The following is an 18,552-nucleotide window of genomic DNA, read 5'->3' as shown; positions in this document are numbered from 1 at the left end:
TTTAGAAATTGAGGTCTCGAAATCAAGCATCAGAAAGCACACAACTTTGTGTGACAATGGTGTTTTTTTCTTTCATTTTTATCTCGCAACTTCTACAACCGAGTGAGCTCAAATTTTCACAGGTTTGTTATGTTATGCATAAGTTGACATACACCAAGTGAGAAGACTGGTCTTTAACCTCCGTCATTAGCGTGTGATAGCTAATTTGTTGTTGGGTTTTTTTCGTGGCTGATGCAGAGGAATAACCACAATCTCAGATTTGACATCAAGTCTACGTGTGCGGTGCTGTGAGGGCAATGTTGTTATTGTGGGCGAGCCATAACCGACTTGCATTCATGCATTTCAAGGAAAAAACGTGTGCCGCCGAAATAATGTACCTACCGGGGCCGGGGTTTCCCACACCCGTGTTGAATCCATACATAATTTCGTCACACATAAGGTATAAGGTTGGGAGGAGAAGGGGGGTCGTCTTTTTTTACGGAGCACTTTGTAATAAACCACACCATTTGAATATTTCTAACCTCCATGATCACATCACACTACCAGCAGTTACCTTTGCCTCACTGAGAGTGCAGTAACGAGAGCAGCAACCATTATACACTCTACTTGGAGAGTTTTAAAGTAAAATGTAAATTAGGATTGTGGTTGGGAACCAATCAAGCTTAAGATTTGAAATTATATCTTTGAGATTTGAATTTGTCTCCGGGGGACAGATCTCCTAAGGCACCGGCTTTAGAATGCAATAGCCTGTAAACAAGTAAATTACAGCTGAGCCTTATATACATGCCGCCCCCTTGTGGTCATATTATACCGTACAGGCTTGCTTGTGGCGTTTCTGGTTAGCCTGGGCCCCTGTCTTTATCTGCCAAGGGACGCTCCGTAGCACAAAACGGCTGATTACAAGTTTTATGATGGCCCCTGATGGAAAGACTACTGCCCTCTGTTGGTGGATGTAGATGTTGGGAAGATCATCTAAACAAACGAAAAGGGGCCTTTGTTTATAGTGCTTTGATGACAATGTCTGTTTTTATACCATGTTACCTGTGGCATAGAGCCAGCCACAGAGCCTGGACTTCCTGCATGCATGATTTACACAGAATGCTTTGAACAATAATTATTATTTGGAGGTCGTGTAATCTGAAAAACGCAGGTGTCGGATGCAATTATGTCCTCTATGCAATACTATCCGGAGGACATTATTGCATATGCAATAGTGTCCGCCGGACGGTTTTGCATAATGCAATTTTATCCGCCCGGACACATTTGCATATGCAGTTGTGGCCGCCCCGTGCAAAACCGTCCTTGTAGTAAATTAAACGCCCTTGGTCGACGGAACACGTTCGCCATTTTTTTTACAAGCTAAGTGCATGTCATGAATGACATGGGAAATGTTCGGCCGTTGGGTGGTCGCTGCAATCATAAAATACGTGAATATTCATGCTGCATATACAATGTACGTAGGTTCAGTGCATGCACGCTCGCTTAGGCGCGCACATATAGTCATGTACAGTCATGTACATGTCCGCCGGACGGTTTTTGCATAGCCCCGGACACGATTGCATATGCAAAAGTGTCCGGAGCGGACAGTATTGCACGGCGGACACATTGGGAGACTTTAAAACGCTAGGTGGCAGCAGACTTACCAGGTAAATTGCCATTGTTTACGTAGTTCTGAGCCTGCGCATATTACCGAGAACAATGGATTGTACCAAGTAAGTCTGCTGCCACCTAGTGTCCTAAAAGTCCCCTATTGCATCTGACACCGGTGTGGCAGGAGATTCGGTCCCCCCATCGCAAACTCAGACGGAATTCTTCATTGCAGCCTCTCCCACTCACCTCAAAAATCTGGATCACCTCACCTTTAATCTAAATGGCACTCAAATTCATCCTTCTCCATCTGTCAGAAACTTGGGTGTTGTTTTCGATCGCAACATGTCCATGTCTGCTCACATTACTCAGCTCTGTCGCTCTCTTAACTGGCGTATACGCAACCTAAGCCGGATCAGGAGGTTTCTTGATTTCAGCGCCTGCCATAATGCTGTCCGTGCCTTAATTCTGTCCAAGCTGGACTATGGCTGCTGCCTCCTGAATGGTGTTTCACAGAAAGATGTTTCCCGCCTTCAACGGCTCCAAAACCGCTGTGCCAGACTTATCTTTCAGCTGCCCAAATTCACTCACTCATCTCCACTTCTCAAGCAATTACACTGGCTTCCAGTTGCCCAACGCATTCAATTCCGTACAATGGTCCACACATATAAATCCCTCAATCACTGTGCCCCGGATTGTCTCTCCTCTCTCCTTTCACTCCAGACATCTTCTTACTCTCTTCGCTCTACTACTGGTAAATCCCTTCCAGTTCACAAAACCCATAAACTTGCAGGTGATAGGGCATTTTTAATTGCTGCTCCCCGGCTATGGAATTCTCTACCTACCCTTACCAGAAGCTCCAACAGTGTCCAAGCCTTCAAACGTGCTCTCAAAACCCACCTTTTTGCCTCTTCGTAGCTGGTCATCTTTATCTTTGTTCTGTCTTTTTCCCTCTTCATTCCTTCTCAGCGCCTTGTATCCTTTGGTAATTTGGCGCTTTATAATTACTGTTATTATTACAAACTTCTTCTGTGTAGCTAGCGCCCTCTTTTGAATCACCCTCTTCCAGCCTATTTTCCCATGACGGGGACAGAATATCCGCTGACCGGAACTCCATGGGGACGCCGGTGTCCCATGGAATTCTGCAAAATGGAAGCTATTCACAAAGATGGCGTATTTGAAACCATCTATTGTGCCTAATACTTGGGCAAATTTCATAGAGGTGCTTAAGCAAATAATTTGCTTAAAGGCAGTGGACACTATTGGTAATTTATTGTCAAAGACTAGCCTTCACAGTTGGTGTATCTCAACATGTGCATAAAATAACAAACCTGTGAAAATTTGAGCTCAATCGGTCATCAAAGTTGCGAGATAATAATGAAAGAAGAAAACACCCTTGTCAAACGAAGTTGTGTGCGTTTATTTAGATGGTTGATTTCGAGACCTCAACTTCTAAATCTGAGGTCTCGAAATCAAATTCGTGGAAAATTACTTCTTTCTTGAAAACTATGCCACTTCAGAGGGAGCCGTTTCTCACAATGTTTTATACCATCAACCTCTCCCCATTACTCGTCACCAAGAAAGGTTTTATGCTAATAATTATTTTGAGTAATTACCAATAGTGTCCACTGCCTTTAAGGCAGTGGCAAAGGTTACACTTTTTCAATGAATGGTGTCAATAGAAAACAAACTCAAACTACTTCCAACGTAGGCTTTTAAACTGTCCATGGTGGAAGTATAACTGACATAGGTTTGCGGTAACAACGTGTGAATATTTCGTTTGAGTAGTGCTAGTTTTTTAAAAGGTGTCAAAGACTCGACGTTTCGATCAGTAAGCTCTGATCGTCTTCAGGGGAATGCTTCGCAACGTCCTATATAACAGCAATACTTTTTTCGAGGGGATTGAACCAATACATTATTTTGTTTTGCCCTATATTGACCCTTTTCGTAAGTTACAACCACTTGGGTTTAGACTACTGTCGCCAGTCAGTGTTGTCTCGAACAATAACTGAGTATTTTTTTATCATCAATGTCTTTCAACAAATACAGGAAATCCACAGAGGAAACGCCTACTGATCTGATAATGATGATAAATAAACTCATTGCCACGCAAAGGTCTGGCCACCTCCTGTAAAATAACATTGGTTTTGATGTAGGAAAGGGGTCATGTGGGCGGGTGAGTCAAAAGCAATAATTGAAAAGCAAAATTCAGCTTTCTTGAAGAAGTAATTACCATTTTGTCAGCCATCTTATTCTTCTTGATGGGACTCCTCATTTGAGGTTTGTCAACGGTTTTTATTGTGAAAGCTTGCAAGAAGGTATGCAGTGTATTTAATAATAATGTACATTTATAGTGTTCACATCCGTTAAAACTGCTCAACTATCTATAAATGCAAAAGAGTGAAATGCAACTATTTGAAGAGCAATATGAGGGACAACCCTTTTTCGAGTGGTCTTCCACTCTTTCAGATTGAAGTTTGCATCTTTTTTGAGTGATTTTTCATTCTGTCCATGGGCCAATTTCATAGAGCTGCTTACGCAAAAAGTTGCTTAAGCACGAAAATAGCTTGCTTATTCTACACACGTTACTGGCAAAAAATGTCATACCATATACATTGCTTGTGCCTGGTATTTAGCTGTTATTAACTTGCATAAGAATTGAGTGAATTTTTGGCCGGTAATCTGATTTTACTACGCAAGGCTTTTATTGCTTAAGCAAAATGTTATGCTTAAGCAGCTCTATGAAATTGGGCACTGGAGTGAAACCCCTTAAAGCGTGAAATAACCACCACTCTTTTAAAGAGCCATATGTGGGACAGCTCGAAATGTAAAGAGTGGTGGTTTTCACTCTTTCACATTTTATTTTTTAGAGGGAAGGCGCCAACAAAGAAAGTCATACAAACTTGTGACAAAAGGCAAATGTTCAAACTTTTATTTGTTTTCTCGTATAGGCCCACATGGTGGTTAACCCACACTATATTAAACTAAGATGAATAATAGTCAATGTGATCCAGATGATTGTGTGGGCCTTATGACGTAGAGGGCCTGATGACGTCACAAACACCAGTTCATCCGAAGAAGTATTCACCGTACTTTAAAAGTGCGTAAAACATGTCGGTACTTTGATACCACGTCCTACTTCCTATTCTGTTAGACCTTCATGAGTTTCGGCTTAAACCCGCATCCACCGGAAAGCATGGCATCTGCAGATGTAATAATGGATGACTATCTGATTATTAATCAACCTCAATGACTTGGAGTAAATTTGAACACTGCCATTTACTTGCCGGTGTAGTCAACCAAAGGCACTGGACACTATTGGTAATTACTCAAAATAATTGTCAGCATAAAAAAATTGTCTTTTGAGAAAGAAGTAATTTCTCACTAAAATATTTGAATTGAAGTCCTAAAGTTAGGACGAGTAACTCGTCCTAACTCGAGATAAGAATAGTCTTAACTCTTTGTGAAATCCCCAAGACACTTTTGGTAATAAGGAAACAATGTAAATCCATTGTGAACGGGCAAGACGGCCGGCCATTTTTCTTAAGCAATAGTTATGCTGGTAAAGTTAGAACGAATTTTTGCTAACCGTTAAACATCGCTATGAAATTGGCCCCAGTTTGTAATAAAGCTGCTTAAAGGCAGTGGACACTATTGGTAATTACTCAAAATATTTAGTAGCATAAAACCTTACTTGGTAACAAGTAATGGGGAGAGGTTGGTAGTATAAAACATTGTGAGAAACGGCTTCCTCTAAAGTGGAGTAGTTTTCGAGTTCGAGACCTCAAATTTAGAATTTGAGGTCTCGAAATCAAGCGTCTGAAAGCACACAACTTCGTGTGACAAGGGTGTTTTTTCTTCCATTATTATCTCGCAACTTCGACGACCGATTGAGCTCAAATGTTCACAGGTTTGTTATTTTATGCATATGTTGAGAACACCAAGTGAGAAGACTGGTCTTAGACAATTACCAATAGTGTCCAGAGTCTTTAAGCACAAAAAGTAGCTAAGCACTGCAAAAATATACTTACATGAACAGTGTTACCAGCCAAAACACATTGTATAATTTGCGACTGGTATCTGGCTCATGTCTGCTGAGCAGAAAATTGTTAAGCAATATTTTATGTTTAAAGCAGCTCTGTGAAATTGGCCCCTGAGCGCCACTGTCGTCAATTTGACAGAGACCTTCACACCAAATTGAGGTGTTTCACCTTACATCCTGCGTGTGTGCAACAAACAAAACACACCGGTGTATTGTTTCTGCTAAGTATTTATTTTGCCCAGATACGTGGAAATTGAGTGGTAATGGTAATGACTTTGACCTTGTGTGTAGTACTGTATAATGATCCATTAAAGACACTGTGCACGTTTGTTAATTGTCAAAGACCAGCCAAACTGTCATGCCACATGTAAAATTTGTGACTGCATCCTGTGTTAAAACCTGCTTAGCAGAATAGCATTTAGCAACATGTTTTGCTTAAGCAGCTCTATGAAATTGGGCCCTGGTTCCAAACTCGCAATCAAATGCTATGTAAAGCAACAGACGTTCCGACTCTCCCCTAGTCTTGTTGCAAGACGTTTCTCTTTTCCCTTTCACGCACACCGCGGCCAATTCACCAACAGCGCCCGCAGCGACTCACCTGACTTAGTCCACTCAAGTCAGGTGAGTCGCGATGTGGGCGCTGTCGGTGAATTGTCTGCGGTGTGCGTGAAAGGGAAACGAGAAACGTCTTGCACCAAGACTAACTCTCCCCGCGATTCCCGCGGGATTCTACTACTGTTGTCACGGCTGGGGAGTAGAAGTCGGCAACCAGCAGCTCGCGCGAGAGCAGGGATCTCGCCGAAGTGGGACCCCTCGCCATAGCATCGCCACAACTCGACTATCTCACCGCGTGGGACCATTAACGACTTGTCCACAAGTCTAAGCTGTTGCATGTTTCCCCCATGGTGAAACTACAACATACAAGTCATGTGCAATGTATTTGTTGTTGTTTGTTGCCGGTTGTTTTAACCTTTGCTTTCTGTTTTCAGTGCCTGTGTTTTTTTTGCTCATTATCCTTTTTACACTTTACTCGCTTTCACTCTTTTTTTTTTTTTTTTTTTTTTTTTTTTTTTTACTTGACCTCATGTTTTCTATTTTGTGTCTGTGTTGTGCTGTCACAGCTTTTTAGGAAGACTACCTTGGTCGAAACGTGATGCCTAAATTAACCCATGTGTTGCCTAAAATTACATTCCATTTGGACGTTCCATACGGATGGTTTAACTCGGCATAATTGCGCAGTGCTTGAAATCAAATGCAATTATTTTGTAAAACTTTTGGTGAAACTCCATAATTCAGATTTGCTGCTGCCAGTTGGTATATTATAAATAAATAAGAAATAAAATTAAATCGAAAATAAAAGCTGGCACAAACAGGGAAACTGTCAGAAAAAAAAATGTTTATACCACTTTAGGAAAGTATGATGAAAGTGAAAGTATGATGGAGTTTACCGCTGTAATTCAACACTTAACAATGTTTGTTGCTTCAATGATGAGACCACAATGACAAAAATAAATTAGATAAATAACTCGAGTTTATTATGTCATGCCTGTAGTTATCGAAGTCTTTAGTTACCTATGTTAAAGGCAGTGGACACAATTGGTAATTACTCAAAATAATTATCAGCATAAAACCTCACTTCACAGGATTGTTATTTTATGCATATGTTGAGATACACCAACCAAGTGAGAAGACTGGTCTTTGACAATTACCAATAGTGCAATGCAACCAATTTAAAGTCACTTGGAAATAGAATTGTTTTCCTTTCAAACATAAGAGTATATGCTTACGAACAATAAAACAATTTTTTTAGTAATTGTTTGTCACGATTTATATGTTTAAAAAATATATAAAGTTGTTTGGGGGGCTGACTCCGCCTACCCCTTTTACTCTACGCATTACGGGCAAAGTCTGCCTCGATTGACGTCACGAACAGCGCCCTCTTGGGTCGGGGTCTACTCTTAAATTTGTAAATAACATAAGAACTGATTTTTTTTAAACCGTAGTTAACTGTTTATTCACATTCCACTCATCAAAAAAATATAATTAGTGACAAAAGCTTTATTTTGAAAAAATACCACTTCCAGGTGACTTTAACAAAATAAATAAACAAATATATCAGCCAACACAGTATCCAATCACAATTAATAATTAACTGGAAATTTTAAATGTAGGCCCTTACGACAACAAAATTTCAATGAGTCATGGTTTCAGTTGTGTTTTCATGGATAGTTTGTTTGGTTTTGAATGTATCAAGGAGACCTGGGCCCAATTCCAAAAAGCTGTTAATAAAATACTGCTTGAAAATTTTCTGTGCTAAGCAAACATCGGGCGGGGCACCAGTCACAAAAGTGTAAACTTAATGTGATTTTGCCTGGTAACCCGTTTCTGTTAAAGGGAAGGTACACTATTGGTAATTGTCAAAGACCAGTGTTCTCGCTTAATGTATCTCAACATGTGCATAAAATAACAAACCTGTGAAAATTTGAGCTCAATTTGGTCATCGGATTTGGGAGAAAAAGATTGAAAGAAAAAACTACCTTATTGGACGAATTTCTGTGCTTTCAGATAGGAATAAAAGACTTCTAGCTAGAAGTCTTTTATTATTTTAGTGAGAAATCACCTATTTCTACAAAAACTACGCTACTTCAGAGGGAGTCGTTTCCCACAATGTTTTATATTATCATCAGCTCTCCAATGCTGTTTACCAAGTCAGTTTTTAAGTTAATAGTTGTTTGGAGTAATGACCAAACGTGTACCTTCCCTATAAGCAGTAATTTTCTGTGCTTAGCAATGTTGTTGTGCTCAAAGGCTGGCGATTCTAAAGAGTTTAATAATCATAACAGCAAGTCACTCTTTTTCTTGTATTGTTTCTAAACACTGACAGCTCATTTTAAGATGAAAATTGGTTCATTGTAAAATTGAGCACAGGAAATCATTCAGAAAAACACATAATTATATTATACACTAAGTGTTTGATTGCCTGGTGCCGTTTATAGGCTACCATTGTATAGCTGTTTGTAACGCACGTAAAAGAACCCAGTGCGCTTATCGAAAAGAGAAGGGGTTCGCCCCGGTGTTCCTGGCTGTGGCTGCTAAATGCGCCGTAGCACCTACCCCCAGGTGCTACATAATGTCTCAGTATTCATAACTTAAAAAAACTATTTTTCTGTAAAAATTTATCTACTAAAGTGTCTTGTGAACCTAGTTGGTATATACATTGCGCTATAATTATAAGAAGACTTAGATGCTATTGTTTTAGTGAACAGTTCTATATGCCCATGGCATAAAATAGCTTGCCTGATTATAAAAACTGACACTCTTATTTTATAACATAAGGTATCCCGGAAGAACTGAACTAATGTATAAGTTTCGTGAATGTACTTCATTGTTTTATCAAACTTTGAGCCGTGAAGGGGGGGGAGGGCTCAGTAGTGCTCTTCTGTGAACGCCATTCTAGTTTTGAAAAGTCAAACTTTAGGGCCCAGGTTTGTTTGTCCGAAAGTGGTCGAGTCATGTTGTGGACGAAGCAAACATATTGGATAGGAATGTTTCAAAGCATGTTATAGTTCGTCATAGCATAAAGCAAGGAACAGACATAGATTTAATCGATCACAATCGAGAAGAGCCGACAATTTCAACTTTGGGAATAATTGTTAACATCGACCGAGAAACACCAGCCACATGATGACGGGGGAAATGCTGTTTCTATCGGCGGTGCTTGTCGTTGCTTTCACGGTCGCTAATTCGTTTACGGTCGACTCGTCGGATTCAGCAGTGGTAGGCTCATTATTCTGTGGGGTTTATTTGGGAGTTTTTTCTATATTATATTATTACAAACATCTTTATTCACAGCGAGTAGGGATTCATGTCGCGGCCAAAAACTTGATTTACAAAAGGTATCAAACCCCTTTAAAGACAGTGGACACTATTGGTAAATGTCAAAGACCAGTCTTCTCACTTGGTGTATCTCAACATAATATGCATAAAATAACAAACCTGTGAAAGTTTGAGCTCAATCGGTCATAGAAGTTGCGAGATAATAATGAAAGAAAAAACACCCTTGTCACACGAAGTTGTGTGCTTTCTGATGCTTGATTTTGAGACCTCAAGTTCTAAACTTGAGGTCTCGAAATCAAATTCGTAGAAAATTACTTCTCTCTCGAAAACTACGTCACTTCAGAGGGAGCTGTTTCTCACAATGTTTTATATGTACTATCAACCTCTCCCTATTACTCGTAACCAAGAAAGGTTTTATGATTATAACTATTTTGAGTAATTACCAATAGTGTCCACTTCCTTTAAATAGGACTCTTCTTAGTACGCCCTCCCCCATTTCCATTCAAAAAAATCCCCCAAATCTTGGATGAAGAAATTTCAGCCCCCAAACAGCTCAATTTGAATTATCTTAGATGTTCCTGAACTACTATGGGTACTTGGTGAGACAACCCTCCGTGGATGGCTCAGTAAACACAGAGGAAGACATGACGAAAGCGATTTGCAATTTCCAACACATGGCAAATCTAGAAGTTACATGTAAGTTGCACTTTCATTTCTTAACTAACCAAAGCCTTTGTGATTTAAACGTTGCGGACTTAAAGGCAGCGGACACTATTGGTAATTACTCAAAATAATTATCAGCATAAAACCTCACTTGGTAACGAGTAATGGGGGAGAGATTGATAGTATAAAACATCGTGATAAACGGCTCCCTCTGGAGTGAAAGAAGTAATTTTCCACGAATCTGATTTCGAGATATCATAGTTTAGAGTTTGAGGTCTTGAAATCAAGCATCTAAAAGCACACAACTTCGTGTGACAAGGGTGTTATTTTCTTTCATAGTTATCTCGCAACTCCGACGACCAATCGAGCTCAAATTTTCACAGGTTTGTTATTTTATGCATATGTTGATATACACCAAGTGTGAGACTGGTCTTTGAAAATTACCAATAGTGTCCACTGTCTTTAAAGTAGTTTTGGCTGGTAACCTGTTTCTGTTAAGCAATACTTTTCTGTGCTTAGCAAGTTTGTGTGCATAAACTTTATGAGTTGGGACGAGTTACTCATCCTCACTTAGGACTAGCCTTAAGTTTTGAGTATCACCTATTGGACTTGTTCTAAAGTTAGACCCCATCCTAACTCTTTGTGAAATCGACCACTGTTCTATTTGTGCTTTTCTACGAACTCGTAGGTGAACTCGACAATGCGACGATGGAGAAGATGAACGAGCCTCGCTGTGGAATGCCCGATGTCGTCGGCCACAACTTCGATGCCAAAAGAAAGAGACGATTCGCTCTGGGGTCGAGGTGGCCAACGACAGACTTAACATTCCGGATAGACAACCGTACCCCTGACATACCAAATCCTGATGACGTCGACGATACTCTTATAGCTGCTCTGCAGGTACGACTACAGCCCTTTTCGAAACCACGGCTTTGGCTCCAGATTCGGCTCAGGCTAGCTTGGCCCGCAGTTGTTTTGACAAATTGTGAGTGCTTTACGTACTGAAGCCGAATCCAAAGCCGAAGCCGTGGTTTCGAAAAGGGCCTATAGTCACAGCTATGGTTTTGAAGGCATTTTGTATACCGTTTAAAGCCTTCTCTGTAAACCCTGTAAGTTGTTTGTAAATCTGTGAACTTTTAATTTGTTTTGTTCCGAAAGTGTCCAATGGCTTTGAAGGCATTACTCAAAACACCATAACAACTTACTTGGTATTGCGAGCAACGAAGAGCTAATGATAGTATAAAACATTGTGAGAAACGGCTCACTCTGAAGTGAACGTAGTTTTTGATAAGGAGGTTATTTCTCACTCCAAAATTAAAATAGTATTTTAAAAATAATTATCTATTTGACATACTGTCTGCTTGTATTTGTAATTGTTTATTGGCCAAATAAAGAATAATAATAATAATAATAAAGCCTTTTTAGGCATCTGAAGCACACATATATATTTTGTGCGACAAGTGTGTTTTTATTACATTATTGTCTTGCCACACCGACGACCAATTTAGTCTAAGTTGTCACAGATTTGTTATTCTATGCATTTTTGTTTTGAGCCAAAGCCCAATCCCAAGCCGTGGTTTCGAAAGGGGCCTAAAAGTGTTCTCAAAATAACCAGTCTCCATCCGATACAATCAGGTCTGGGCTGACGTCACGCCCCTCACCTTTACACGAGTATTCGGTGACACGCCCGCTGATATCATCATCACGTTCGACCAGACCGACCACCGGGACGGCAATCCGTTCGACGGGCCTAGGGGCGTCCTGGCCCATGCGTTCTTCCCACAGTCCGGAAACGCTCATTTCGACGAAGCTGAGAGGTGGACAATCAACACAAATGACGGTGCTATGGATATTTTTTTTTAAATAAGTTACCTATCACGTCGTAAACTGATGACTGCCCAAATACGTTAATACCAGAATATTATTTCTCTTCCATTGGCATCAACGTTCCGTAGAGTACTGCGTCATACTTCCGTATAGGAAACAGCACGCACGAAGTGATGCTTGAAAAACCTCACTCTTAAGCCAGACCGTATTAAGGAAAAAACATTATTCATTTTGCCTAAAACTTTAACCTTCACCTGTATTTAACCAGAACGAAACAGTAACTGATTTTTGTTCTCAAGATTTTCCTAATTTTTTTTAAAGACCTCAATGAAACACAAGTCTTACGTAAACAGTGACGTTTTATAGTCTGCATAAACAGTAACGTTTTAGAGTCTTAAGTAAACAGTGACGTTTTACAGTCTTACGAAAGCAGTGACGTTTAACGGTCTAACGTAAACAGTGACGTTTTACAGTCTTGCGTAAACAGTGACGTTTTATAGTCTTTTACGTAAGCAGTGACGTTTTACAGTCTTGCGTAAACAGTGACATTTAATTCCTTACATGAACAGTTACGTTTTACCCACTTATACAGGTTTGACTAGAATCATTTTATCTTTCTCCTTGTTGAATTACAGGAATCAATCTTTTTCAAGTAGCTGCCCACGAGTTCGGTCACAGCTTGGGTCTCGGTCATTCCGACATTGAGGAAGCGTTGATGGCGCCCTTCTACCGTGGATACGTTCCGGACTTTGAACTCCATTCGGACGATATTGCTGGAATTCAAGCTCATTATGGTACATGATTCCAACATTGTTTACTTCAAAGTTGTGTTCTGAATTGATTCCTTGCAAATGACGTTAGAGACAGTCAAAGCAGCGTCACTGAGGTCATAGGTCATTTGCCCGAGAGTTGTGCGTTTGCATTGTTTGACGTCCATTATGCGTCTAATGCAATAACTATGGATTTTTGGTTTTCATACATCATCATCATCATCATCATCATCATTCATCTATTGTTAGATAAAGCCCCACTCCACTGACATTGTCGTTGTCATTGCAACTGACAATGTCAATGTCATTGTAATTGACATTACCACTTCATTGTCGTTGATATTGTCATTAATATTGTCACTCATGACATCGTCGTTATCATTGTCGTTGACTTTGTCGTTGTCATTTCCTCTGACATTGTCGTTGACGTTGTCATTAATATTGTCACTGGCATCGTTCTTGTCATTGTCGTTGACATTGGCACTGCATTGTCGTTGACATTGTCACTGCCTTTGTCATCGTCGTTGTCATTTGATACGAATAGGTGTAAACTCAGGAGCTCCAGATGCTACTGTAGAAACCAACCCAGCAACGCCCCAAGGCGGCCAGTGCACAGGAAGAGTAGATAGTGTTACGACGTCACAGGACAGAAGCACATATATTTTTGAAGGTAAAATGTGACAGTAGTTTTACAGTAGCAACAAGTGTGCCTGCCCCATCAACAAAGAGTTTCATTTGAAATAGTTTTGCTTATTTGTCCTTTAATACTTAGTGCTGTTGGAGAACAATATCGCGGTAATTCGCTTCTTCTTATTAAATGTTTATTTAGGGATAAACAGTTCCTTCTTGTTAAATCAAGCATCTGAAAGCACACAACTCACGTGTGAGAAGGGCGTTTTTTCTTCCATTATTATCTCGCAACTTCGACGACCGATTGAGCTCAAATTTTCACAGGTTTGTTATTTTGTGCATATGTTGAGATACACCAAGTGAGAAGACTGGTCTTTGTCAATTAATACCAAAGGTGTCCATTTTTTTTTACACGCTATCGATATTATGTTGCGACGGAATCATGACAGTGTAAACATTCAATCAAAGAGGAAGTACTTTAGGATTCTATAAAAATGTTGGTCTTTTTTTTGTTTTGCTTTTTTTTTATTTTTTTTATACATATAAGCGACGTGAATTATATTTATTTAAGCGATGTGCGTTTTATATATGGGCATGTGTGTGTATTTTAATCTTTTATCTTCCCTTTTTCTTTTTTTTATACATTAGGAAGCAACGTGTGGAAAATTGAGTTTAACGCCAATCAAATAGCGGCTGGCTTTCCAAAAACCATATCTTCAACCTTCAGTGGTCTTCCTGATTATATTGATGCTGCACTTTACAACCAAGCGGACGGTACTAACCACTATTTTAAGGTAAACAGAAAGGAAAATCAACTCCAACCTCCCCCCCATGTCAATGTTTTCATGCCATTCAGCGTAAAGCCGTGTCCGGACACGGCCTAATTGCGTCATCGGGCACGTTTCCATGGGTTTGATGTATTTAATTTTTTTTGCAATAAAGTACATGTTAGAGCTTCTCATACGGTTTCAGCTATAAAACAAAAGAAACACAAGGGGCCATTTGATAAAACCTTACTCTGATAAAACAAACATCATGGTTGATGAACAGCACCCAATACGGACACGTGGAAACTTATCGCATAGAAGAAACAAGTTCCCATATACCTTAACACAGTTAAGTTCCTCCTACACCCCCCCCCCCCCCCGGGAAAAAAAACCCAAATAAAATCTTAAAAGAATTCTTGAGTTCTGTGCACCAAATGAAGACAAATTTAGGGGGGGGGGGTACCATGTCACATATCGAGCACTCTTTAACACACTGTACAGAAGTACCCCCCCCCCCCTCCCCCACTTACATCATCAAAAGAAATCGTGAGTTCAAAGCGCACAATGTATAGACACAATTAGGCCTAGGGGGGACAATGTCCCATATCGAGCACACATGTCCCATATCGAGCGCCCTTCCTCTTATTAAGAAGTACCCCCCCCCCCCCCTAACACACACACCCTTAAATCCTTCCGAGTTTCCAAGTGCGCAACAATGAAAACACAATGGGGAGGACACCACAAAGTCCAGTATTGAGCACAAAGTGTGACATTTTGTTTCTTCGTCAGGGAAGCCAATATTGGCAGTTCCAGAATGAAGTGATGGACCCAGGCTTCCCCCAGGATATTAGCACTGGCTACCCCGGCCTACCAGACGATCTCGACGCTGCATTTGCCTGGAGTGGTAATGGCAGATTTTACTTCATCAAAGGTAAATTATTTCTCCCATTGACATTGAGTTTTTAACAGGCTTCACACGCCGTTTTATAACTCTGTTATTTTGACGAGAGGCCCGGTAGCAAACCGTGTTTTTGTGTACATCAAACTGTCCATTTTCATAGTGCTTTGCAATGGCGATTGTGTGTGTAACCGATTCAAAAACGGAAGTCCTTAAAAAAAATCAGGACAACTTCTCTGGACGCCAATTCGCAACTACAGAAGAAAAACAAAATTGTGGCCCAGTATGAGCAGGCTCGATCAAGGGACTATAGTTGACCATTAATTACCATTGGGGGATTTTGCCTGGTATCCAGGATGTATTTCATGCAAAGGTAACCATGGAACATTGACTATAGTGGTTGACAAATAGTCGCTGATCGAACTTGCCCCAAAATAGATGCGGATGTCCCCCAGAATTCTTTAAGAGCCGATCTATATACATTGCCTATAACTGAAGAAATAATGGGTGCGTTCGTTTAGCTTCCCTGGGTCGACCCCGGTGTGTGACGGTTGTTTTTTCCAGGACGAACGTGTGCGGATAACTACCCACGTTCGTCCTGGAAAAAAAAACGCCACACACCGGGGTCGACCCAGGAAAGCTAAACGAACGCACCCAATGTTTGTGGCTGCATGTGTGGTTTGATTGTTAAAACGAGATGCACGAGATTTATTCACTTCATATTATTTCAAGAAGCATCTGAAATCACACCTGTTCCCGCTATGGTTGTTTTGCTGTTTGATTTAACTTGCATTTTGTCTCATCGTTTATTTGGTTCTCTGTTTCATCACAAACCGCTGTGGTCTTGATGAAATGGCGGCGGGAAATACAACATTTGTGTACATGTATGTGTATATATTCCCTAGGAACATCAACAGCTGCCAATTCGTTCTGTGATATTAGAACGCTAGGTGGCAGCAGACATCCAGAATGTATCTGGTAATTCTGCGGCACCTTTTTATAATAGCGTCTCAGAAAGACCCCTGTTGCTTTATGGTCTCGAAATTCAAGGAAAGCAAAGGGAATATCACACGCCCTTGACTGACAACAGTATCACTGGAAGTAAAGGCCCAGATAAAGGCTGATTAAAAGGGAGGTCAGAGGGACGTCCAAGGAAGCACATTGTTAAGAGAACCTAGCAGTTTAAATTTTGTGTTCCATAGAGCTGCTAAGCACAAAAAGTTGCTTAGCATGACATTTCTTCAAACAGTAATACATACCAGCAAAACAGGATTACCAACAAAATGTCCATTTGTTGCAGTTTGCTTGTTACTGGCTATTCAGCTGAAATTTGCTCCTCCTGAAAACCATGTGGAAATTTGGTTGGTAATTCTGTTTTTATCGAGGCAGACATTTTATGCTAAGCAAATTTATGTGCTTAGCAGCTTCATGAGATTGGGCTCAGGTCAATGAACTGTGTTGCACTCATTATTTCAAGGTTAGTGAGTGCCTCGTACTTTTCAATAACGTTCATAGGTGACCAGTACTACCGATTCTCAGACGACGGTGTCGACGCCGGATACCCGCGAGCGTTAAGCGTATGGAATATCCCCGGTAACCAAGTCAGCGCTGCAGTGCAGGGTACCAACTCTCGCACGTATTTCTTCACCCCGGATGGGGTGTACTACAGGTTTAATGACCAGCAGTTCAATGTAGCTGCCGGGTACCCGCGGGATACGGCCGAGAATTGGCAGGGATGTCCGAGTGCGATCCGGGCAACCCCTGACGACGGAGACAACGGGGTCAAAGGTCACCTACCAAGCCTCGTCGCTCTGGTGATCTCTAGTCTGGGGGCGTTCGTTTTACAAAACTACTAAACAAAAGTTATGAGATGACAACGGGTCGCATTTGTCTTGTTCCCTGACTACCAATGGCTATGTAAATGTTATACTTTTAATGGATATACTCAAGATTTACCGGGTCGACACATGCGTATGTGGGTGGGTGGGTGTTTGGGTCGGGGTGAGCGACTGTGACTGGTACCCAGAGGTCGATTTCACAAAGAGATAGGACTCGTCTTATCTCGAGTTAGGACGAGTAACTTGTCCTTACGTAGGATTAATCCTAAGGTCTGCATGCTACAGTGCAGGCTTTGGACTAGTCCTTAGTCCTAAGATTAGTCCTAAGTTAGGTAGAGTTTGGTGAAATCGACGTCAGGATGTATTGCATGCATAGGTAACCATACATTGATCAGTGATTGCCAAAAATGATCGCTGCTAGAACCTGCCCAAAGTAAAGAAGAGAGGGAAAACAATCAGTCAGTCTGAGGTACTCTCCCAAACCAAATGATGCACTCCTGTAGTGCTCATCATACCTATAAAGAGAGCCCCCCCCCCCTCTCCAAAACCACCCTCCACCCAACCCAAATACCCTTCCCATCACCCCCACCCGATTCCGCTACTGATGAAGTGACGTAGATACTGATGGAATCTGGGGTTTTATGACTGTAGTTCTCGTCAGGAGATCGGTCCAAACTTGATTCATGCTATTAACCTTTACGGGCCTTTACCACACGGCCACGACCCTGCCGGTTTTAAACGGCCGTTTAAGAACTCGTCGCCTACTCTATTATTCCCTTATCCAATACCACTTTCAAAACTGTATTAGTACACACTTTCGACAGCCAATTCCACTCATAGCCCTGCCATGTCAACATCATCCCATACAAAGTGTGAAAACACTGTTCAGCTACCTCCATGGTTAAACATACACTATAGTCTAACTTGTAAAAATGAAGACTTGCTCTGGTTATTAAAAAATAAATAGATAATAAGTGACATTAATATGTAAGAAAAGGGAGAAGCAAATGCTTTTTGTCTCCCTTTTCTATTAAAGACAAAAGAAACGTATTGTTGGCGGTGCGATGTGTAACCCGAAGTCGGTCTATAGTGGGTATTCCCTTTGTATCTAACATTTGAGAAAGCATCGAAAGTAGATGTAGGTCTAGGTTTGCTTTTGTTTTTCTTTTATATGTGTCGTAAGACCGATCTGTGGTAAACATACTTTGTAACTTCTTTGATGTTGATACGGAAATAAAACCCATGCACGGGAAGTATGTGTACATGTACATGTTTGGTGTCACGCGCAATGGTTTTACCACATTGTGTCCCATGTTTTGTTATTAGGCCGTGTCCGAATTGGCGACTTTGGCTACAGCTACGGCTAGATCAGCGCGTCTGCCAGTGTTGAAGAAAAGGCAGACGCGCGCGCCCTAGCCGTAGTAACCGAAGTCGCCAATTCGGACACGGCCTTATAACATAACAAAAATTCTGATGTTAAAGTCGCTTGAAGGTCTGGCTCATTTCAAGCTTATTATAGGACCAAAGCGTTCATCCTCATGGATGATTTAAGGGATTATATATATGCTCATACGTCGTTTTGATTGCCCGCTTTCGAATTGCGGGCAATTTGATTACGTACGCGTTGCTTCAAAATTGCCGCGTGTGTCATCAAAGTTGCGGCAACAAAAGTTGCCTCGACGTTGCCAGAACA

The 18,552-nt window shown here is 40.9% G+C and overlaps 1 protein-coding gene across 1 annotated transcript; it reads left to right on the top strand.

Annotated features, from left to right (window-relative positions):
• The first annotated feature begins 9,205 nt into the window (after positions 1-9,205).
• Positions 9,206-16,995, top strand: LOC117303899 (matrix metalloproteinase-19-like). Its single transcript, XM_033788347.1, has 9 exons — positions 9,206-9,406; positions 10,039-10,162; positions 10,818-11,029; positions 11,765-11,969; positions 12,592-12,750; positions 13,271-13,396; positions 14,005-14,150; positions 14,913-15,054; positions 16,537-16,995. Exons 1-9 carry the CDS (start codon positions 9,311-9,313, stop codon positions 16,875-16,877), a joined length of 1,551 nt encoding a protein of 516 aa, XP_033644238.1. The 5' UTR covers positions 9,206-9,310; the 3' UTR covers positions 16,878-16,995.
• Positions 16,996-18,552: the final 1,557 nt, after the last annotated feature.

Source organism: Asterias rubens, chromosome 20 (assembly GCF_902459465.1).
Source record: "Asterias rubens chromosome 20, eAstRub1.3, whole genome shotgun sequence".
Taxonomy (NCBI): domain Eukaryota; kingdom Metazoa; phylum Echinodermata; class Asteroidea; order Forcipulatida; family Asteriidae; genus Asterias; species Asterias rubens.
Note: the sequence above shows the minus strand (reverse complement) of the source record. Positions and strands in the feature narration are given on the sequence as shown.